Here is a 23,924-nt window from a genome sequence, read left to right on the forward strand (position 1 = left end):
TTTGGCACCACGAGGTGTCACCATTACTGCACAGCTCCCTGCAGCCTCATCCTTGGGTGCAGCTGCGCTTGGGCGCTTCTCTTGGCGAGCTTTAAACTCCAGGAGTGTTTCACTCAAACAGAATCCATGTATTAAAACCAAGTAATTTTTTCCCTACTTCCAAAGCACTGGCATTTTTGCAACTTGAATCTATAGGAGCTTTTGTGAAAGTCGCCTGGCTTTAGACTGCTTATTCTGTTGCCTTGAGGATGTTCTGTTTACATTAAGGGACAGTGTCCATAGACCAACTCTCTCATTAGGACCTTCCCTAGGTTTCCTAATGTAGGTTTCAGATTAGGAGGTTAAATCTGTCATTTTTGTGTCAGCAGGGAGTTAGGTTATTACTGGGCTGTTCTGGGCATCTCTGTAAAAAAGGATGGACTTTCTGACTGCTTTCTCAAGAGCAGTTCCTATAATACTGATAGAATTAGGGTGGTTTGTGTAGACTTTCAGAAAGAAGCTTTGCTGGAATGTGAAGTATTGATGCATCTTTTTAATTTTAGCATGGACAAAAAAGAGGAGTTGGAAAATTATTATGTGAAAAAATAACAGCTGTGTGCTGTCTTGCAAATAGAAGAGAGAAGAGTTGTGTGAAGGCTCTTTACAGTGGTCCATGCAACTATCTATGCTGATCTTTTTCTTATAGGGAAAATAAAGTTAGAACTCTTCTCTGGCTTTTTTCTTTCTGAGAAAGACTGTATCAAAACTTCTAATGCTGCTGCAAGTGTGTGTGATAGCGTCTCTATGCGTGTGTATTTGGCTAAATGATGTTCTGAATTTCATAGAATTTACATTTGTAAAAAGGCCCAGTTAGCACTTCCTTACAGAGGGTTTAGTTTAGATTTTATATACTTGATTTGACAATACAGTTTTCTTAAATGCTATGATAATTTAAAATCTACAAGACTTGGAGTGAAATTTTAGCTGCATAAATTCCAAGTACTGAGGAAGGTTGGAAAGAGGTTTTTGCATTGTGCCCGTTGATATTTGGTTACAGAAGGTGTGTTCTGCACAGATGCACCATGGTGTACTTTAGAAAAAATACCCCCCTTTTCTGAGCCCTTCACGGCACAGGTGTTTATGTTGGTGCGCTCAGTCACTTCATACTTGCTGTGCCTGCATCCTAGTTTGCCTGGCTAAGGTGGGATCAGGTGTGAGCTGTCCCCCAGCCCCACTGCTGTTCAGCATTTGAACTGTGCTCTGGGATCTGCCCTCCACTCAGGCAGGGACTCGGGAGAGGGTCCCAGCTTTCAGGCACATTCTCCCTCTGCCCTGGCATCATAGAATGACATCAGTTGGAAGAGAGCTGAAAGAACAGCTTGTTCCAATGCCCCTGCCATGGAAAGGGGCACCTTCCACTAGACCAGATTGCTCAAAGCCCTATCCAACCTGGCCTTGAACACTTGGAGGGACAGGACATCCATAAATTCTCTGGGCAACCTGTTTCAGTGCTTCACAGTGAAGAATTTCTTCCTAATACCTGATCTAATCCTGCCCTCTGTCAATTTAAAGCCATTCTCTCTTGTCTTATCCCTACTCACCCTTATAAAAAGTTCCTCTGCAGCTATCTTGGAGGCACCACCCTGAGGGGCCCATTGAAGACCTGAGCACTGTGCTTGGTTTAATGTGAATTGATTGAATAGGACTTTGGGCAGCAATAAGTTCTGTATGTCAATGATTTTTTCTTTTATTAAATAGCCACTTTTTTTTTTTCTTGTGCAGTCAATTTGCAATGTAGATTTGTTCTTTCCATGCACTTTCAAAGAGGCTGAAGTGTAGTGTAGAAGCTTCTTAGTTCTGTTTCTTTCATGGTCGTTTCTTTTTCATTTTAGTGTTGCTACAGATTGCAAATCATCTGAAGTAGATTTTTGCTGTAGTTGATTGTAGCTTCCCGTGTCACATAAAAAATTAGGATGTCTTGATATGAAGCTGTATATATATTATGATAGTTAATGCAGACCTGAAAATCAAAATGAAGCTGAGAGTAACTTACATGTACAGTTAACTGAAATGTAATTTCTCATCATAGAGGAATTCTTTTCTGTCCAAAGGAGTTACAGTAATAATAATGGTACTTTCACACACACACACACATATATATATATATAAGTATATGAAGTATATGCCAGATACCTTTTTGGTCTGTAGTACAATGCCAGTTAAAGCTGTTGTTGCTTGTTAGTGAACAAGACACTTGTCATCAGATATTTGATGAGACTCTTTCTTACCAAATTCTTGGTATTTCAGACTTTTTTTTTTTTAATTCCCCCCTCCCCCCATCATCCCAAAGGATAAGCATGATCAGGAATTGCCTTTGAGGCAATTTGCCATTTGACCTAGAACAAGTTTCAGTCTTTATGGTAATAAAAAAGAATCATCCTGGTTTATCTGAAAGTGAAATTTTTTTATTTGGAATACAAGTGTTGCACGGTCCTTTGGAAGAGTGGCAATGGCCTCAGGTATAGGCTGGGATTAAAAGAAAGAGTGTGAAATGGGAGAATTCCCTCTGCTTCTCACCTTTGGTGGAGGAGGTTTCAAGAAGGAAAAGCTTCAACTCTTTAATTAAAAGCCAGGGTTTTAAGCAAAGCTGAGATGGTACTGTGCAACCTGATGATTTTTACATTTCAAAACTAGGGTATATATGTATATATTTGCATTTTGGGAGGAGGGATGCTCCTATGTATTTATAGAGTAGTGAAGGAATAATGCATATGCAGGAAAATATTTTGTTGTCAACACAGATGTTCTGTAGAGTTAATACTCATGCTGCCTGGAATTTGAGTATGATTGCTGCCATATTTTCAGTGTTGGTTTAGATCTATTTGTAAAGAAAGTAAACTTTTCTTGCCATCTACATTGTCTTTATTTTAGTTCATAGCTGTCAATAGATGTTAATGACTTCAAACTCTGGAAGGGGGAAACTTAATTTTTTAATTACAATAAGATGAAAACTACGTACATGTTAACAGGTTATGAAGATGCCCTGCTGGCTGTGAGGCAGTCAACATGCATGACTGCCCTCTGCTTTCCTTGTTTTTATTGCAAGTTGAGTGTTCAGCACTTCTCAGTAAGTGGTTGCTCACACACTTGAAGGTCACTGAGTGAAATCAAATTAACTTCTAAAAACACTTAAGTTGGTTTATTTTTTCTTCTAAATTAGATGCTTTTTTCTTTAATTTTAAGGTTTTTAAGACCATAAAGAATCACATTTAACGCTGTGAAAAGTTGGAGGAAAATACTAAAAAGTAAATGTTACCATGCAAACCTCTCTTTTCATAACATTATCCCTAAGTTAAATGAATCTGATTAAATGAATCTTCCTTTTCTGTAAGCTCCTTTTGAGTTGTAGCTTCAAGTACATAGGCTACATTGTATGTACGTGATTCCTGTTACAAATCCCACCCCTGGCAGGCTAACACTTCCAGTATTTCTAACTTAGCGCCTGCAAAGTCTGTCTGACATCAAGTATGTTTTGTCAGCCTTAACAGCAAGCTTATTAGACACTTTCAGTAGATCATACTAAGCTCTGCAGGACTTCTGGGATGGGTCAGTGTTGCCCACAGAGGAGTGGTCAGCCCTTTTTTGGGGTAAGCCAAAAGAAACATCTGTGGTACTAATGTGATCAGTCCGTAGTGGCGCATCAGAGTGGTAAAATGTGATAGCTCTTAGGTGAGTGCCCTGGAGGGGATGCTCACGGTGACTCCGGCCCTTAAATGCTCGGTGCCAACTTGGAGATGCACCAGTGGCAGAATTCCCATGTGCCAGCTGAGGTCCAGCTCCGTGTGAGGGATGGTGACCAGGGCCGTGGCTCCAGGAAGGCTGAGCCTCTCGTGCCGGCTCCAGCAGGGATGCGCACGTACGGCTCCATTCACAGGACCGGCCTCGCTGCGCTCTGTGCCTCTTGGCCTGCGTGCTGTGCAAGGCTTGGGATTGCTTAGCTTGGATCTCGTTTGTGATTCCCTAGTGGATTTTCTCTGGCAGCGTTGGCCCATTGCAGCTCTTCAGTTGAAATACTGTGTCAGTGGCAGTGAGGTTTTGTAAGGTGACTGAGCCATTTCAGTGCCTCTGGTGCTTTTCCTCTGGCTCCTTCTGTATCACCCTTTGCAACCTGTTCCCTCCATGGCACCTCAGTTGTTCTGGTGAATGCTTTCAAAGTAGTTATTAAGGATTTGTTGCAGTATGTTGGCTTGTGAGGGGGTTGTTTATGTTAAGAAAAAAACTCCCTTGCCCTTCTGTGTGCCAAAAATAGGCCACATTTATTTTGTTCAACTTTTTGTTTTCAATACTCTGGCTCTCTTTTTTTTATTGACTTTGACAGATTTAGAAGACTTAATCTTAGAAGTGTCTCAAGAAAACATGCAAAAGTTCAGGCTGACTCAGATAACTGTTACGGCTTTTGCTGATTAATAGTTCAATAACAATATGCTTGTTCAAACATTATTTTGAACAGGCTCCCTAAGTGCCTTTATAGCAAGAATAATGATGATAAGGTACTATTAACTTGTAAGTTGAAGGTAAAATTTATGAAAGTTTTGTGCAGAAACAGAAATAAATTGAAAACAAGCTCCTAAACAAATCTCTTTCCCTGTATGTTATTGCCTTAATTACTCTGTTTGTTTTGCAGGTCTAAACTAAAACTCTAAAATCCCCTGTAGCAGAAAATAGGGACTTTTCTTCTCGAGGCTGAAGATACTCTCTCTGTATAGTTTCTGCTGATTTTAGGAACACAGTGCGTGTCTTTCTCTTTTTAATAAAATACCTAAAATCTATAGAACCATTTCTACTTCAAGATCTTACCTTGTCTATACAGAGTCAGAAAAGCACTAACCCACATAAAACCCACAAAAATTTCTGGGCCCTAAAACACAGTTAAATCATTGCTGTGCAAACGTGTATCTCTGTTCTCCTGAACAGGGAGTTTCTTAAGTCAGCATCAGAAAATAGAAAGATAAACGTGGTAAAATGACCTGAATGAAAGTTTACCTAAAGTGAAAGTTAAAATATATATGCTGGCCCAAGGTAACTCCATTTCATTAATTTGTTTTAAATAAATAAGGTGTATAACATTAATGTTTGTTTCTACCGAGTGAATAAAATGCATTCCATAAAACAAAATTTAATGTAAACTAGCTGCATGAGTAGCTAATTTAGTTTCTGCTGTAGTGATAAGTTTTCATTAGTATGAATGGTGGTAATTTTTCTGTTTTGATCCGTGAATATTATACATATCCCTTATTCATTAACTCCACTATGCTAAGTAAAAAGCAGCTACTCCTCACAGAATACTGCCAGAGAGAAAGTGTGGATTATTGGAGATGAAATTTACAGTGCTGAATTTGTGGTAAGAGACTAAAGATAATAGTGTTATAAACAGTGGTTGGACAGAATTCTTGGAAACTTTCTAGATACTTATATGCATATCTCTTAATTTTAGTTACATTTTTTGTGTACATAAATTTGTATGTACATATACTGATATGCTCAGTTCAATGTCCTAAAAAACTCTGTTAGAAGTAATTATATGTAAAATAATGCAACTCAGTTTTAGATACAGTTTTATATACATGCCTATATATAAAGATACTTTTGTCTATATGTATCAAAGTTGAGTGCCATTTAACCTGTTGCTGTTGGTGCCAGGTTGTATCTGTGATGTTGGATTTAAGTGCTGGTCCCCTGTTTTTATTCTGAGCCCATTGTATGCATACTTCTTTATCTAGTATCACAGCAAAAGTGCTCTTGCAGAAGTGCTCTTCACAAGTTACTTTATTGAACTGTGTGTTGCATAATTATTCCTCTTGAGTCACACTTTTCCTGATTTTTGTTTTTTGTTCTATGCTGGTGCTCTTTCCATACCTGATCACACAAAGGGTGTAATAAATAGCAAAACAAGAGGTATAAAGAAACTTGTGCTTAAGAGATCAAAGCAAACCAGACCATGCAGTCCTTTGGAAATCTTGGCTAGCTCTCTTGTAAATAAATGTGCCTCTAAAGCAGAAGGTATTTAACTGCTGTATTTATACAGGTTTTGATTGGCAGTTTAGTTATTAACCTCATAAAAACACAGCAGCATAAACTAGTGTGAATGTTTATTCTTGCACTTCTATCTGAATGAAAACGAAAACCAAGATATAGTGGCATATTTTTAGTTCCTTTTAAGTATTTATTTTAGGTCTGTGTACCATAAAAGAATGTTTTTTCAAGTCAGTGAACTTAAACTATTTTGCTTACTGTTCTGAGATTTAAATGTTTTCTAATTACTAACAAAACAAATGGTAGATTTATTGAAGGTACAGAGTCACCACATCTTTATTAAAGGTCCAAACCCCACATATTTATGATGATGCTTCTTTCCCCTGATAGTGTTTTCCATTTCATGCCGGGTAGAAATGAAATCTGAATTCTTTTTTGTAACTGATTTGATGAGGTTATAGAAAAGTTGTGCCTTTTTGTCACGGAAAGGTGTCCTGTATCATGTTAGGCCTAGAAAAACAAGTATGAAATAATCTTCTGTATCCTTGCTCTTGGGCTTATTAGCCAATGCATTACACTAGTTTTGGTTTTTTTTACAGTTGTTTTTTCCAGGCTTCATTGTGGCCTCCCACAAAATTACATGGCCATTTTGCCTTCTGAGACAGCACTAAAATTCTCTTTTGCATGTGAAATGTTTAATTGAAAGCAGTTTGTCATGAGTCCTGAAACAGGATGTGATTTCAGGAATTTAACTCTTAGGTATATTCTTTAAACTAAATTATCTGAGGCAAATTAACATTTGTATATAATCTCTATTTCTTAAGAAACTTGCTTGCTGCTATTGTCTGTCTCTGAGTAAAAATAGTGATGATTCTCTGGTGGTCATCCAGAGGGACTGTTAATCAAGAGCTTTCATAAATATATACTACTTCTGAAATAAAATTTTAAGTGATTATTTTTATTTCTACTTCAAGCTAGTATTTTAAATACTATCTTGCAATGTGGCAAAAAAATAGTTTTTGCTGAATTAAAGACTATGTTACTAACTTAATAAAAACAAGAATTTTCTTCTGAGCAGGATCTATTGTTTACTGTAATTGCAGTGGCCTGTGATGGCCAGCAAATGCTGGAAGACAAGAAAAACATTGATCTTTTAAGAAGGCAGTGTTAAAACCATGGTGGCAGAGTGGGGAGTAGCTAAGTGGAACCATACAAACTGTGAAGGGATCTCTTTGTCCTGTGTCCTTGATTCCCATTGAGAGTATGACTGCTAGCAACACTACATCAGGTCAGTGGTGGCTTTGAATGAGTTAATACCTCCAAAGTTTCAAGGACATTTCATAACTATTCTGAGTAACAATGCTTCATTCCCCTGCACAATTTAAAACTTCCAGGCTATGATCTGTGACCATTGGTCCTTTCTGTACTCTCTGCAGCTACTGCAAGAAGACTGTTAGCTCTCTACTCTTTGATTCCTTCAAGTGGTAGTAGGCTGCTGTTAGATCTACCCTGGACCTCCTCTTTCTCCAACAGAACAAACCTGGCTCCTTCAGTATGTTGTGTAGGCCATGCCCATCCGTGCAGCTCTTTGCTGGACCCTCTCTTGTGTGTTCTGATTTCTTCTGGACTTGGTAACCCAGAATGTGATGGGTTGCAGCCTCATGTGCAGCCTCACTGATCTGCTGCTGCTTTTGTTCTAATGAACACGTTCCCATGTGTGGTTTGCCCTGTGAGGAGTGAGGATGTGCCCTTGGCATCCCCTGTAACCCATGTATTTTTTCCCCTTGGGGCTGTTGGTTTCTGATCCGGTTAGTTTTCACCCTGTGCTGATGCTCGGGATTATTCATCCCAGGTGCAAAGTCTGTAGTTTTGTGAATAATTCTCATTACTACCACTTCTGAATAATTTCAAATGTTATACATTTGCCTTTGTAGTTATATAATATTATGCTGTTTTGCTGTGTTCTAAAATACAAGATAAAATTACCCTTGAAGTCAAATATAGTAAACTCTTTTGAGTTTTGCTTCCTGTGTAGTTAGAACCTTTCTCTTTTCTGCACCTTTATTGCTGTTACTCATCCTGTCATGGCATGCAGATGATTGTCGTATGATTTAATCCTATTAAAGGAGCAAAAAATTAATGTAATTCTTAAAGGATGTCTGAAATTAGCTTTGGTCTTTACCATAACCTCAGCATAAATCAATCTGCCATACATTTTTTCTTGGTGTTTTCTATGTAATTAAAAAATAAAAGGTTTCCCATTTATTTTGAGTTTATGCTTCTGAAATCTATCTTTGTTAGTAGAGAAATAGGTTTCCTATATTTTGAGACAGCATCCAGCTGTTTAATAAGTGATAAGTGTCAGGGAAAGAACACAAATGTTAAAATGGGCAACTAAAACCTAGTCTAGTCAGGTTAACCTAGTTAAGTTGCATTGTGGGATTTTTTCCATAACTCAGCGATGTCAGAAGAAGCAAATATGTAAAATACATACTGTCTACATAAACCTGTCATTTTGAATGACAGTTTTGCCAAAGTGTGTCTTGGTTTTTAAGTTCTTTCAGCAGCAGTTGTCCTTGCAGTGCCAGGAATACCTTGGGTTCTGCTTCTGCATTACTGCTCTTTAACATAAAGGATCATCTGACATGGGGTTAATGATTCCAATGTAAGGATTGTTACAACACGAGTAGGTTTTACAGGAGTCAATTAAAAATATTTCTGTAATTTGATCAAAACTCTATTCTTGGTCCTGATCTAAGTGTGCCTTGTCTATATTTTTTCACATTCCAGTTCTATTTTTTATTTTTAAATGTAGTATTATTTTTCCCTGTCAAATATCTGACCATGTATTTGTCAGCTGATGTGAGATGTTAGCAATATTTGTGTTTCAAAAAGAAGACCAGAAACCTTTGCTACCCTCAGAAGATTGTCTCTAAATCTCACCTATGCTATGCTCAAATATTAACATATCTGCTGCAAATGTTCTTTTACATGTCAGTTACTAAAAATAGCCCACAAGGTTATAAAGCTTCATTCTTCTGAAAAATAAATGAAAGAACAGAAGCAGGTAATCTCTGACATGTCACAGTAAGATGATATGTATGCCCCAGTGTCACAGCAGAATTTCAATCTCCTGGAGTGTTCTCTTAAGTGCACAGCACAGTTTTAAAAAGAACAATGCAACATCCATAGTTCTATTCTTAAATGTATTTTTAAAATGCAGTTAAATAATCCACCCACTTGTTATATATAAGGTGGAATATTTTGTTAGAAAGACAAATAAACATAGATGTCAACCCTAGAGTTCTGTAGCGTCAAGTTACTACTGAAACAAACACAATGTTTAATCTCTGGAGATGTCAGTTTTTAGCAGCATTTATGAATTGGTTCTACACGTTTGATGTTATTGACATCTCCACAAGCAAAGCACACGAAAACTTTAAAGCACGTGATTCTTGGCTTAATTTAAGCCACTCCAGGTTCTGTTCTGAAAAGTGATAAAGCCAAAGAACTGGTGCTAAATGAATGGAAGAACTGCTAACATTCAAGACTATAATAAGGGCTTCTGGGTTAGGTCATTTCAGAAAAAGTAAAACCAGTTTTTGCAACTTTTCTGAAGAAGCGTTATCAACACTCTAAACTGTGTATCATGCCAGACTTTCCCTTGAAGTCTTATAGACTTACAGTCTGCTTTGAATTTTCTTTTTTTTTAAATTTTTACCCCTAGCACTAGTTGGTTTTTTGTAACTTAGCTGTGATTCGGTTGTTTTCCAAATGCTTATTGCTAGCTGTTAAATTCTGTCCTTCCTATCATCACACGCCTTCAAGGTAACTTCTTGCCACTTGATGGGACATCTGTATTCAGTGAAAGATTTTTCTTCCCCCCACTTTTCCCTGCTCCAGAATCTATTTAAGAGGAAGAATTTGACTCAAGGGCATACAGACAAGTGTTAGGAGTGGTGGGTGTAGCTTGATTCTGTATGACATGGTACAGAAGATACTTCTGTATTACTGTCTCTTGTTAATGGAACATTTCTTCAGGTGGGGAGTACTGAATGAAAATGGCAAGGAAACTATTTTATGTCTCTCTAATTAAATATTCTTTTTTTTCAGTCAGTTGTCTGAGTGCTAAACCCTGACTGCTGTGTCTAGCCGTCAAAATGAAACCTTTTGTGAATGGGTTGTACTCTGTCATCTAGCTTTTGTGCAGAATTGCTTGCATGAAAAAATGTTTTATTTTAAAATTGGAAATTCTGTGAGATGTAAATACTGCATCTTCTTAAGTATTCTGCAGTATTCTGCATGTGTACAGTTCTTCAAATTATTTTTGCAAGTGAACTGAGTGGGATATAAGTGCTTCCGTAAGTTTCGCTCTCAGCCTTTCTACATTAAGCATAATTTTAATTACATACTTGAATGACATTTTACATTTGGGAAGAGGGATTTTTTGTAAGCATCATCAGCCCATTGATAACTTTTCTGTCTCGCTACTCTGCTTCCTCTCTCAGTAAATAACCTTCCACCGGTTCATTGTTTGGGTCTTAGTAATCCCCTTTGAAATTCTGGATTGTGAAATTGTGCTTCTTAGAGTTACTAAAAGGAAAAAAGAAAATCCCATTACAGAGTCTATGTTTGAACATACTGTTGAAGATGATCTGTGAAGCAATATAAAAATAGTTTCAGCTGGACATGGGGTAAAATAGTAGTATCTTAAGGCTCTTCTCAGTTACTTCTCTCATAAACACATTTTAGGGGGGAGTAGATGTAAATTCTTGTGATCTGCAGAATGTTTGATTTAAGAATTTAATTATGGTAGCTCTGTTGCCAAAAATCTGTGTTTGAACTATGTCAGTGACTAATGGGAAGGTAGTTATCTGTATTTTTAATTTAAACCTATTGTTCCCTGTCAGATCTGTCATAGAATAGGAAGAAAAAGTTTGTTTCATGAAGACTGTTGGCAGTGGCTTTTGGATTGTTTTAGTCCACATTTACCTGATATGTTCTTCTATAGCTATGTCAGAGATTTGTCTTCTTTTAAACATATGGATAGCTTGTTACCTGTGAAGCCTAATTCACGTTGTGTGTATATGTACCTGCATGCATGCTAGTGATATAAATAGATTCGTGGGACATACCTCAAAGTGCTACTGTTTGTTTTTTAAAGGAGTGTGGTTTTTGATGAAATTAATACAAAATATGTGGCTTAGTGTCATGGACAGTTTTGAAGAGCAGAACCATTATACTTTTTGTTGTTCCAGTCTCAATTACAGTACACAAATAGTTGTGTGTACATGTTTCCAGGAGCAAAAAGCATGGTCAGCATTAAAGAATGAAGCAACGAAATTCCTCTGTTCCATACTGTCTAGCTGGTTTGCTTCCTATGTATTCCCAGTTGTGCATCTCCTTGCCTTGACATCCCCAAGCAGTGGATTCACACGTGAATTAATGCCTTGTATTTTGATTGACACTTTTTACTTTTGCAGCACTTCTGATAATATGTAGTGTTTCTTGTTTCCCCTCTGAACTGGAGGCCCTTCAACAGTCTGCTCAGACAGTTGTGTCTCCTTTTTTCTGAAAATGCCTGTGAACATCTCTGCAGATACTGCCCGTCATTGGTTTTGATTAGGCTGCCTTCTCCTATCAGTAAGCTCTGGAGCAGTAAAGCAAGTAGGAGGTTATGGAGGTTATGTAAGTTACCCACTTCAGTAGCAATAATTTTCTTATCCTGTCAAAAAGATTTATGAAACCATGCTAATTGCAAAGAATTTCGAGGCTTTGTAAGGGTATTCAATTCCATTATTTAATATTGATTCAAATGTGGCTGATGAATTTTTAATACATTAAAAATGAAGCTGGTTAAAAGTACTTGTGCTACTTGGATGTAGTCTTCTCTTAAATTTCTAAGCAGTGGCCATTCATTCCATAGGAAATTTGACCCAAATATTCCTTTTGTTTTTTGCACTCTGTAGCACAAGAGATGGAGATGTCACAGCATTTTTGGATAGAACTTTTTCTTTTTAAATGCTGAGATCCTAATGTTTTACATGGGAAAATTCAATAGGATGGGCTGTTTGATTTGATAGATCTTAGGTTTTGTGCTGTCTCTGGCTTTGCATCTTCAGTTTACTACATACTTTATGTGCAAAAAAATTGAAGTAGTTTTGAGGGCACTGTTAGAAAAAATTGCATGGGTGTCTTCTGCTTAAATAACCAGTTATTATCAATGTTGATGTCTTTAAACTGTCATTAGCACTTCAATTTATATTAATTCAGTTTTAATGCTTCCATGTAATTTTTTAATCTGAAATCTTTGTAGCTATAACAGCTACTGCAGATTCCTTGCTTTTAGTTCTAGCAGTTCACTATATTGTATATATATATTCACAGAATTTTTCTTAAGTGCCTTGGGAAAGTTTCCTGTCCCTCTTTGAACATTTGTTTCCACCTAACAGTCTGGTTTTGCTGTGTTTATTCTGTGGCCTGTGGCTAAGGCATGTTATGTTAGCTGAGCGCTGGAAGGAGCTGTGCTGATGTTTGCCATGTGCTCGTTTACTCGTGCATGATTTTTTTTTTTTTGTCTGCTTATTTTTATGCACATTCAGTCTTGCCATCTAATTGTGTTATTTTTCCAAACCTGGATCTGTCTGCTTATTGGAAGTTTTGTATTGGAGTCATGCTAACATGGAACATTTATCTTGGTTGATCTTGTGGCAAGCAAACTCTGCAGTTGGCTTTGTTTTTCTAAATGATGGCCTTTCATTTATTTATTTTTAAAGGAAGTCTTTTTAATCTGCATACCATCTATGTCTAATTGGAGCTTCCCCACGGTAACATTCAAGTGGTTCTTGCTTCGATGATGCTGAACGGTTTCATATAAACCATGAAGCTATCCTTTATCTGATGAAAAGATTGTAAAACAAATACAGAAGATTTTTACTTACGTCTTTTTAGCTTGGACTGATTTGCTGCTGCAGCTTTAAGTGTGCCACCTTACTGGTTCTGGCTAGGGATGAGTTCCTGAGGTGTTTGTGCATTCCTCTGTTTTGAGCATGGTTGCTCTATCTACGGAAGCAGAAATGAGGCCTGCAGTGTCACTACTGCCATGTCCTGGAAGCAGCACTGTGGAAGGAGGGCTAATGGCAGCTCAGACTCTTCTAACACTGCATTTTACAAATCTTCCATGAATTACTATTAGGTGCTTTTTAGTATCAGCAGCTATCTGTTAGTTCATGGCTACTAAGTGTATTCTATTAGCTATTTAGGACATGAGCCATGCTGAAGCAAGTGTCTTCTCTTGTTCAACCAGAATATTGTTAAAATACTGTCAGAATTTAAACTGTTGTATGTTTTTCTTTTTGGTGTGATTAAGGGGCTAAGATCCCTTTTTCCCAGAAAGGCCCGATCAGTTTAGCTGACAAAGTGTCAGTGAGCACACATAGAGACAGTTACTTAACTTGTGTAAACTACACTCTTATCACTATTTTTCATGAAAACATTATGCCTTGTTTGAGAGTTCATTGTGTGTGCATGGTTCTTCTGCCTCTCCAGCTTCACTGTAGCATCAGAAATACAACAAAAAAAACCTGATGTTTTGAGTGTAAATAATTACTGCAGAATGTTAATTATAACTCCTCTTCATTTGTTTCTGCAGAATGACGGGAAGGGAGTTTTTCTCTCGGTTTCCAAGCCTCTATCCTTTCCTTCTCAAGCAGTTAGAGGTTGTAACCAGCACTTTGAACAGGTAAGATGATGTCTGAGAAAACTTTGAGATACAAAGTGAAGTGAAAATTGAGTTGTGTCACATATACACCCTAGTGCCATTGTATGCATCAGTGCTCCTTGAAATGATACAGTTCTAAAGTTTTTGCTGAGGCTTTTTTCTTTCAACTTTGGCACATTGCATTAAGTTTCTGAGGACTGAACTCTGTTGACTAATTAAGAGTTGCTGTGTTCTTAGGATCAGATGTTAAGGAACTTATGTTTTTCAGGGAAACAGAGCCTGGGTATTTGAGTGTCTCACATTTAACAATGAGGCTTCCCAGCATGTTTAAGTGATAGAGGGTCAGAGGCCTCAAGTAACACCACATGAACACTTTCCAGCCTGTGGCACACTGACTCTGGGGAAGGTCCTTGATCTTGTTTTAAAGACTCCACAAATGGTGGCTGAGAGCTACAATTCGATCAATGCAGATGATACCATTTGGGATGACGCTGTTACCTCCAGGTTCACGAACTTGTAAAGTAAACCAGTGCTGGCTTTGTTTTTTCTTAAAATGCTATGATATAAACTGTGGAAGTTGAGCAGCTGATTTATGGGTGAAGTTCAGCTGACTGTTTAATGGGCCTAGGAAGCAGGAGTTTCACCAGTCATTCCGTGTTGTGCAGTCTCTGCTCTGGGAAAAGAGGTTGTGTATTTTCTACACAGCAGTCCACTCTACCTGACGTTACAAATGGTGGCAGTGTCGTCACTGGCAAATTTTGGGAAGTTTTTCAGTTGAAAAAGATTGATAACTGCTGTCTGAAATGTTGGTCTTGAATACTTTTTCAATGTGGATTAAATTTGTATCTTATTATTACTGCTAAATAAATCAGAAAGTATTGATTTTAACTTGGTTTTCTGATTGTTTTTACTATATGAATAAGCAGATCCTCGGTGTCAATGACAAGAACTATTCTTTAGTAAAACATGTTATTTACTAAACACATTTCCTTTCAAACTGATAAAAGTACTTTTTTAAAACCACCTTTTTGTATCTCTGATCTCTGTTTCCTGGTTCATAGAGAAACCTTATCTGCAGATTTTTTAATATTATTTAAAAATGAAGGCAGCTCACCACATTTGGGAATAAAGGAGGCTTGGAATAATGTGGGAAAGTGAAGGCAATACAGCCATAAGTGTCTTCATTAGAGGGATCCCCTACAGATGAGCTGGATGCCTTATTTGATCCCAGCAAGGTTTGCACACCCATGCAATGATCAGCCTAGGATAACTCCTTGAGCCAGAGATGCAGAAGGCCACTTCATGGGAAAGAGGCTCAAGTCTAGCATGAAGGAGGATGCTTTTTTTTCACCAAATGCTTATTGCACCTTTTTATTTAGTGAAACTGAAGAGTTGAAAATTCATCCAAGCCTGTTTCTTTTGCTCTTAATCCTGGGAAGACTGTATCCATCTCCAATGGATGGCTCTCACTCAGCTCTCAGCACAGCACCATTTGTCCCCTTTATTATAAGGTAAGGTGATTTTGTAGTGGTTTCTTATGTGATGGGAGTTCTTTCTTGAGTCTTCAGAATTTTTTAAATAAAATGCCTTTTTAAGCTTCTCTTCAGTTTTAGTCCCTAAAGGGAAAATTGGTATTCATTGGTTGTACTTTCCTACATTATTATTGCTTTGGAGAATTAGAAAGAATATTGACTTACGTAAATCATTGTATGACTTGTTTGGAAATCTTCATCTGCAAATGTGGTATGACATCACTGCTGCCACTGAAAGGGTAGCAGTAAAACTGATGAGCTTGACAGATTTTAGCAGCGCAAGATTTGCTATACAAGCTTCTGATGGGTTTTTTCAGTCCTGCAGAATGATTGTTTGCAACACATAAATGTAATGCCTAATATATATATTTGTAGATGTGTTTATGTATCTCTTTCCATATCCATCCATGAATATATGTAGCTAGACAAAGATATGGATCTATCCTTTATCTAATGTGTTTCTAACATGACTTTTCAAATATTTATACAGTGTAACTTTCATTTATATGCTGGTTACAAGAAGATATTCAGCAGGCATTTTGCTACTCTGTATGCCTCCTGTTTGGGATTCGTAGCCTCAAAAGGGAGTCAGAGCTGTGGTGGGTAGGGAGAAATGAGCATCACCAGTATTTGAGAGGAAGTCCTACTATCTGCATGAAAGCTTCAGTGCAGTAGGGTGAGAAACTTCCGTGCTTAATCTTGCTCGTCTAGTAGTGAAACTAGACAAAGTGGTCATCCTAAGCTATTTCAATTTTTTTTATACTGCTGTTTGTTAGAAAATAGCATCTGTCTCCTTTTTCACAACAGATGTGATGTATCTTTTGCCTTTTATGATTTTTTAATGAATTTTCAAGAATAAATGCTAATTGCCATTTTTTCTGAAAGGAAAACACCTGTAGTAGCAGTTTTTAAATACACTATTTAATAAAAAAATACGTTTGGCTTTCTGCCATATCTGAATCTTAAATGCTTTTTTGGGAATTGTTACATTAGTAATTCGCTCTGTTTTGATGCCTTTATTAATGCACTGGAGAATGCTTGGTTTGTTTTTTTTAATGTAGTCTTTCAGCATCATTTTGGTTATTGCTAATAGATTAACTTTTGATAAGCTTTTGGTTACAGCTTTTTAGCTTTGTCTTTCTGTTATGACCACTACTTTTTGCAAGGTTCGTACACCAGCAAAATAACTTTTCACAGTTACCTAGCTTACTGTCTTCAGGTTATTTAAATTCATTCAGAAGATGTGGGGGGAGAACCCCAATAAAATCTTTAAGCTAAGAACCTGGAATATTTAAGAGACCTGTACTGTTGGACCTACTTTCCTTTAAACGTGTTCCTAAAGAGGAATGATGTGGCAGATAAAGACGCTGTTTTCTGCATTTCCTTTCCATGGATTTTGGTAGTAAATGCTGGGGATGCAGGTGTAAAACTAGCATAAAATTATATTGTAATTGTGTTTGTGACAAATGTATTTGTGACAAAAATTGTAGCTGGGTGTACAGACATGGATTTTCTGTCTTGTTACTTAGCAAAGTATTGAAATTTTTATGGTTGCCCGGGGACAATATCAAGGTGTGTATGATATAGCTCAGTGTGTTGTTACCGGCTGTATTTCTGTCTGCAGTTCTTACACCCTTGTTCTTTGGATGCTGTGAGTGTTTTTGGTTCATTCTGACTGCATTTGATTTATCTTGGTAAAACAAATAGGTTGCTATTTTCCCTTCTATTTCCCTTTCTATTTTTCGTTATGTGGAAGCAAATGAGCAAAAATAAAATTGTTTCCTATTCATTTGGTTGCTCTTCAGAAGGGGGTAATGAAGTAACCTGTTAGAGAGGATCAAAGAGAAGGTCTGGTGCCCAAGGCCCTGTACCAATTCGTTGAATTGTGTATATAAACTGTTTCTTTGAATTTCTCGGTGCAGTGTTGTTTTCTATAGCATCTGCATACACATATAATTACATGGTAGTTCAATGCAATGATAAAGTGTAATTGCCATGCCATACCATGCCTTACCATGAGATTTTTGTTTAGGATGGTGTACCAGTGTCAGGGAGGGATGCAGCCGTGCGGTGGGGAGAGAGCAAAGGTGAACGGGACCCATACGAGGTCTTAATACCCATTCCAGGGCTGAGCCCGCAGGAAAGTGACATTCACTTGTTGCACTGAGAAGATGAACAGAATATTGTGTTTGCAAGTGAGCAAGCAGTTCTGTGAACAAAACTGCGTTGAGCAGAAATAATTCAAGTTGGGCTTTTGAAGAGTTTCTCTTAGGCTCGAGTGGAATTTTCCATCTAGTGGGAGTAGAGCTGTGGTTGCTCTGACCGTGCCGAGATGAATTGCACAATATGAGCAGGATTAAATGCTGCAAGGACAAATCTCAATCTCTGTGCACATAGTTGTTACTCCCTGTTGAACTAGGGCATTTGATTACCTATCTGCAGTTCTATTAAGCTATTTTTCCCCCTGCAGATGTTTTATTTGGAAGGGAACGCTTTGATTCACAACTTATTACCTCACTTTTAATTTTTTTTTTTAAGAGCTAGATAGGTCTGTTTTAATGGTTACTTTCTAAGATGAAAGAACGTACAGCATGTTTTTGATTAACAAGGGAGGTAATCGGGAGGTAATGTTTTAAGTATGAAACAAAAACATAACCTCCCTTTTGCCTCCCTCTCCCTTTTTCAAAGCCCTGTAATCTCTTCAGAATGATCTAGAATTGAGTTACCTTATGTCCTCTTGTACCATGGCACTGACAAGAGTGTTTGTTTATTGTTAAATGTTCTGGGCTGAATGCTCTGAAGGAGTAAAATGGGTATTGCTTTATTAACTTGAATACTTTTTCACTAATTAAAAAAAATTGAATAGTCACTCTCTATTGAAGAGAGTGACTTCATAATCTTTAAAAAAGTTTTTTAAAAATTAGCTGTAAAATGTCAAACAGTATAAGGTTTTAAAACCTTACTGGATATATGTGCCTTGGCTTCTGCTTGACAAAACTTAATTCTTCATGAGATTTCCTCTTTAGAACTTCAGCAAATAGATTTCAAAGCAGTGCTGCTTCTAGGTGTATTAAGTTGCAAGAAATGTGAACATCTTCCCATGAAATTAACAGAGTTATGAAATAGACACTGTTTTCTTGGGCAGAATTTTGTAATCTGTAATGTGTCTTCACGCAAAATGGAGGAGCTAAATTCCCAAATGCCCTGATGCTGTTTCCAGTCAGGGACCTGGGTGAGTGGCAGAGGGAAGCACTTTACAGCTGTCCTCTTTTCCTTTCTGCCATTCTCCATCCACAACTCTGGACTGACAGGGTTTTGGTTTTGCACTTGAGAGCTTGTTGTTGATGTACAAGGATAATCACTGTGACTGTTAGTTAATGATGGACACTAAGATACGAGGAAAACAAAACCGTGTGTGGTGAGGAAAAATTTTCTGTGGGATGGAGAACTGTCATTTTTAAATTAAAAAATATTAAAAAACCTGTAGCCATTCCTAACAGAGTGTTTAGGGAAGGAGGAAGAAAATTCTTACCACCTATGAGTTTTATAAACAGATTGATCTGGGTTTATTTTAGCTTCCTAGCAAGCAGAGCAGCTGACCATGAATTCCAAGGCTCTCTCTGAGTTTCAGTTGTGTCTCACTGTTTCATAACTGTGAGAGAGCTCACTTCTTAAGGAAAAGGACTCAGATATTGCAGAAGGTGGTGTGAATTTGAATTTTTACCAGTCAGTCATGTTACTTGCATGTAGGTTGCTTATTTGAGAAAGTTACTCTTTGTTGACTTGTGCTTGTAAATTTGATTGCTCTGTATTGTTTGATTATATTAAATCATATCCAGTCTCTCAGGTGACTGGTTCTGTTCCACTGTAGCCCTATGACAAAGTCTATATGGGCTACATAGGAAGAGAAGCTCAAGAAACAGTCAATTGGTGATGTTCTAGTAACCAGATAGCCTCAATTTGTTTGAGAAGAGCTTGGTGGTAATAATTCATGTATATATATTTTAGAAGCTGAAATTACTGTTTACATAAGTTTAAATGCAGCTTCGCTGGTGTTTGTTTTGTTTCACACATGTACACTTTTGTGTGTGGGTTTAGTCTACAATCCTGAATCTCTCTTGAAAGCAGCCATCTGATTTTCTGTAGGCTGAGCACTGGTATCTTTTGGTAAGTGGCCAAACAAGGTAGATGACTGTGCTAAGTGTACTTCCTCTGCCTTTCTCCTCTTTTCCCTGTATTTTGGTGTGGTGTGGCAGCACTAGAAGAATAAATATTAAAGCTTCCCTGGTTTCAACTGTCAATTCTGTAAGACTGGGAATCTTACCAGGGGTCTGATAAAGAAAGAGCTTTTGTGGGAATGTCTTTTCATGTTAGATTAAAATATACAACAAGCTGTTTGTTGCAGCCTTGTTGTATTACAATAGCTCCTTTTGATTACAGTTGTTTATGAAAGCATCTTCCTGGCTTCTCTTTTCAATTGCACATCTTCTCAGTCTTTTTTATTTGTTTTGGGGTTTTCTTAGTTCCTAATGTTTGTTTAGTATAACTGCTTAGCATTATAACTGTCTGCAAATACTGCATTATGTGGAATCCCTGTGAGACTGGGAGCAGGCTCTGACTCGCTGGGATGCCCTGTCCTTCTTGAGGAAGCTCATGGGGCTGTCCAGTCATTGCAAGATGAAGACAGATATCCTTTTTATTATGGGCAAGGTTCCCAAAACATGGGCTGGTCTAGATATTAAAAAACAAAAAAACCAAAAAAAACCAATGTGCACCCCTAAAGCATACATTGTCTTTTACATTTTTATTATATTAAATCTCTTGCTTGACATCTAAAGTGGAAATTTTTCATAGCTGGGGGAGGAGGAGGGAATGACAGAAATTCATTTCCCCACTGAGCTTATCACTAATGAATTGGGACTGTCTTGGAAGTCTCCCATTTCTACTTAGTCTGTGCAATCCTGATTGCATAGTGAGTAATACTGATCTGTAAAAATATTTATGGGTCACTGTAAATATTTATTAATAAGAAGAGTTACAGTCTTTTTGTCCTTTAAGCAGTTTTAAAAAACAAGTAAACAGGCTGCAATTTTTTCCAATTTGATTAAGTTAAATTTGTAATGCTAGAGAAGAATGCAAAGGGCTTGATTGGCAGTAGGCTGCTCAAGACCCTCTGATCTACTAAAACTTTATTCATCTTGTACATTCGTGACTGTATTTCTGTCTTTCCTCTGAAACTAGGCAGATGTGTCATATCCAAGTGGTGCTGATGAGAAAGAACAACCCTTATGTATTTGTTATTAATTTCTTATTCCAGTTTTCACTGTGTTCATCAGTCATTGGCAGATTATTGTCTGAAGCAGTTAAGAAAATATGCACAAACTGCAGGGAGCTGTCAGATTCAAGGGAAATAAAGGGTGACACCTAGCAGAGAGGCATTCATGAGTACTGAGAGTAACTCTCTTTTTCCAGTGTTGCAGACTCCTGAAGAGGACCAGTGGCTGGGATCCTGGGTTAAAATTTGATGTATGTTGAATTTGATGTATACTTACTTGGAACATGATCCAGTAAAATATATGATTGATGAAGTAATTTTATTATTAATTTACGTACTTAAAATTAACCAGCAGGTACTCTGCTGGTCAAGATAAGTATCCAAAAAATAACATTTAGCTTATTCTGGAAAAGTATTTGCAGGAAGAAATATGAAAATGGAGAGAAATAATACATTAGCTATGCAGACAATGATACGGGGAACCAAGTATAATGATATTTTAAAAGCCAATATTCTTTAAAATGAACAGTCTGAGTTTGAGAAGAGTCAACACTGGGAAGGCTTTTTAGTAATGGGCTAGGTACTTTTGGTGGGATGACTGAAAAGGAAGTGTCTTTGAGAACCCAGATCCTTTGGATGTTTTCATGGGTCTGATGATAGGTTTTTAAATTGCTCATGTTACAGTTTTGCTTTCAATCATCTGAAGCTTTGAAAATCATCATAAGGTGCTGAGACTTGATTTTTCTATTCAACTTCCCCTTCACAGAGTTCAAAATAATGATAGAGTTGCTAAGACAGAAAGTAGTCTTTGTTTTGTTTTCCCAACTGTTTGGATAGTAAGTGGTGTGTTTTTCTTTCTGTTATTCTGCAGTTGAGAAACATCATGGTAACTGTTCACAAATTACCAAAGTAGAAGTATGGTTGTGAATGAAATTGTCTTTTACATGATCTTGTGTTAAGAGCAGTTGTTTTTTTCTCTAGAGTGCTGTGAACCAAAATGGAGGCTCTACCCTCATGTAACTTCAATGGTAGTTAAATAAACCTGGAGGCTTCCTACCTAGACATACTCTTTGAGATTTCTTGATGGGCTTTCAAGAACAGATGCCATTTAAATTGCATCAATATGTTCTGTAGGAAATCTCCATTTGACAAGAACATATTTCTGCTTCTCTGAAGTTTATACGCAGTATTAGTAATAGTTTTCATAGACTCAGATGTGAGAGATCCTAGATGTTTTGGCTTGCTAAACCACAACAATTCAAGTTTCTGATGTTGATTCAGCTTGGTATCAGTTGACCACTTGTTTACATTAACCTGGACCTTGGTGACAAGAAGAGAGAAATGTCTATAATTTTTCCTTAGAAAGCCCTTGGAAACATATGGAGAAACAGCTCCTAGCAGAGCTTGTGGACAGCTTTCACAAATAAAAGCCTGTGTACTTTGCCTACATACCTTCTGCAGTATTTATGGCTACTCTGCTTCATTAAGTGCTTGTGGAAAATACTGCCCTTACAAAAACATAGGGTTTTATCTTAATTGCCCAAGTTGGAAGAATAAAATACTTAACACAGTGTATAAAGAGACTAGAAGTTTGGGCAACCATTAACTTCACTTTAAAGGAAATAGATAAGAATTTAGAGGATCAGTACTGCATAAATAATGTAAAATTAATTTGGCTTGTTTCTGTCTATGGTTTTTGTTCAAACACTTTCTGAGCTAGCTACATGTATGTGTTGATTGTGTTGACTGTAGATCTAAAACCTTCAGCAGACTGCTGGTAGTTCTGTAGTATTTTCCTACTCTCCAGGTGAACAGTGAAAAGCTATATCAAGTCTCAGGTTTTTCTGTTTTTTGTTTTTTTTTTAATCCTAATCTTAGATTAAAGAACAAAACAGGCCAATTACAGTACAGGTTTCCACAGAGAAGTAAGTTTTTAAAATTAAATGCTTTGGATACTTTAATTGCTAAGAAACATGAAAAAACAAAATGGAAAATGTCTGTTTCCTTAAAACAAAAGCATAAACCAAGGAAATTGATAAATTAACAAAAGAAGGTGTAGGTACACATGTAGCAAATTAGCATTGGTATTGCAGGAAACCTTACTCTCCTAGTAACAAATAGGTACTGTCCTGCTGATTCATCTACAGTAAGAAATCCAAGTTACTTAATTGTGTGGAAGCATGAGTGTTGCTTTTTAATTCTATTTTTGGACCTCACTTAGCTTGGAAACCTGTCACACTGCATTTGAAGTTGCTAAAGGTATTTCTTTAGGAGATAATTTGAAGGGGAAAAAATGAACTAGTATATAATCATGAGGAATGCGTACAATGCTCTTGAATCTTAATAACCAACTTGTAATGGGAGCTGAATCTATTGCTAAATACTTTTCTCTCTGAGCTGTGACCAGCATCCATGTTTTCCCCTGCTCTAATTTCTTGGGTTTAATTCTTGCTTTGGAACTGATGATATAACTTGGACTCTATAGCTGTGTCATGGAGGAAAGGAAAAATCTCCTTCTCATACTATCTACCCTGTCTATACAGAATCAGACAGAAGACTTACCACAATTTTTTTCTTAGAGTGCATTTGTTAGGACCTTGTGGCACAACTAGCTTGAGGATTTAAAGAGTACCGTGTATGTGATTTTTAAAAATTTATATTTTTCGATCACTTTTATCTTTTAAAAGCCCTGGTGGCTGCAGGCAGAGATGGTTGGTTTGAATTGCAAAGCCTTTCCTGCCTCATGCTGCACTCTTCTCCCAAACTCTTTGTGATGATGGTAGGATCCTTGGTTTGACGTGGAAGCTCAGAGGCCCCTTCTGCAGAACATTCACTGTTTCATTAATTAGCAATGACTTTGTTAGTAATTCACAGATCGTGTGACAACAGCCAGTAAAACCTGGAAATAGCCATTCCTCTCCTTGTTAGTCCTTCTCACAACTGTAGGAATTATTTAGTATAATGAACATATTTTCAGCAACAGGTATAATTTTTCAAATTAATCTACTCATTTGTTTCTGTGACCTTTATCTAAAAGGTAATTCTTATTTGCATTGTTAATTTGGGTAATATGAAGTCTGTTACTGGGGAGAAATTAGAAAGGGTGGAAAATAAGGACCTAGGAAACACCTGCAGGTTTGTTTTTTCTTTTTTTTTTTTTTTCTTTTTTTTTAACTAAAGATATTATTATTTACAGCTAGTGTTCTGTTGTTTGTAGCCAGAGTAATAAATTAGATACTTTGATGTGTGCAGAGGAGTATGGAATCTTTGTGCCTTATGAGAGCTGGTCATAAATCATACCATTTGGGAGGGTGGTTCAGGATCTGAGTGTTGAAGCTGGAACGGAGCAGTGGAAAGGCATTGACTTGAATCTACGGTTACATGG

At 37.2% G+C, this 23,924-nt stretch overlaps 1 protein-coding gene across 4 annotated transcripts in view; it reads left to right on the forward strand.

Annotated features, from left to right (window-relative positions):
* THADA (THADA armadillo repeat containing) overlaps positions 1–23,924 on the forward strand; it is a 156,260-nt gene that overhangs the window by 37,557 nt on the left and 94,779 nt on the right. For all 4 annotated transcript variants that reach the window (XR_005256532.1, XM_038133724.1, XM_038133725.1 and 1 more), the window contains exons 27-28: positions 13,664–13,753; positions 15,112–15,243. Coding sequence is in view for 3 of the 4 variants with exons in the window: in XM_038133724.1 (XP_037989652.1) it covers positions 13,664–13,753; positions 15,112–15,243 (222 nt within the window). In the remaining variant the exon portion in view is untranslated. The remainder of the gene's footprint in view (positions 1–13,663; positions 13,754–15,111; positions 15,244–23,924) is intronic.

This window comes from Motacilla alba, chromosome 3 (assembly GCF_015832195.1).
Source record: "Motacilla alba alba isolate MOTALB_02 chromosome 3, Motacilla_alba_V1.0_pri, whole genome shotgun sequence".
NCBI classification, from domain to species: domain Eukaryota; kingdom Metazoa; phylum Chordata; class Aves; order Passeriformes; family Motacillidae; genus Motacilla; species Motacilla alba.